The sequence below is a fragment of the Penaeus monodon genome, chromosome 30, assembly GCF_015228065.2.
Source record: "Penaeus monodon isolate SGIC_2016 chromosome 30, NSTDA_Pmon_1, whole genome shotgun sequence".
In the NCBI taxonomy this organism is placed as follows: domain Eukaryota; kingdom Metazoa; phylum Arthropoda; class Malacostraca; order Decapoda; family Penaeidae; genus Penaeus; species Penaeus monodon.
This window is the reverse complement of record NC_051415.1, coordinates 31,285,125-31,285,340: the sequence shown is the minus strand read 5'-3', so window position 1 is coordinate 31,285,340 and position 216 is coordinate 31,285,125. Positions and strand designations below refer to the sequence as shown.

Sequence of the window (216 nt, the reverse complement as noted above, 5' to 3'; positions counted from 1 at the left end):
AATTCCTACTACCTGATATGGGGCAGGGGTGAAGAAGTTATCCGCCTTGATGTGTATTTGTCCCTCCTTCCATTTCCCGACCTTGTCGCTCTGGCCGTTTGCATTCCAGACCTCGTGTTTCTTATCGTCCTCCTTCTGCAGCTCAATCCATATGTTGTCCTCTTCCTCGCCCTATTCAGGTAAGTCAAATTTGTAAATTACTATTATAATAGCCGA

General features: G+C 45.4%; 1 protein-coding gene across 1 annotated transcript in view; it reads right to left on the bottom strand.

Moving 5' to 3' along the window:
* The window catches only part of LOC119592415 (MAM and LDL-receptor class A domain-containing protein 1-like), an 11,913-nt gene that overhangs the window by 586 nt on the left and 11,111 nt on the right, over positions 1–216 (bottom strand). The window contains exon 18 of the mRNA XM_037941236.1: positions 13–171. Coding sequence (XP_037797164.1) covers positions 13–171 — 159 coding nt within the window. The remainder of the gene's footprint in view (positions 1–12; positions 172–216) is intronic.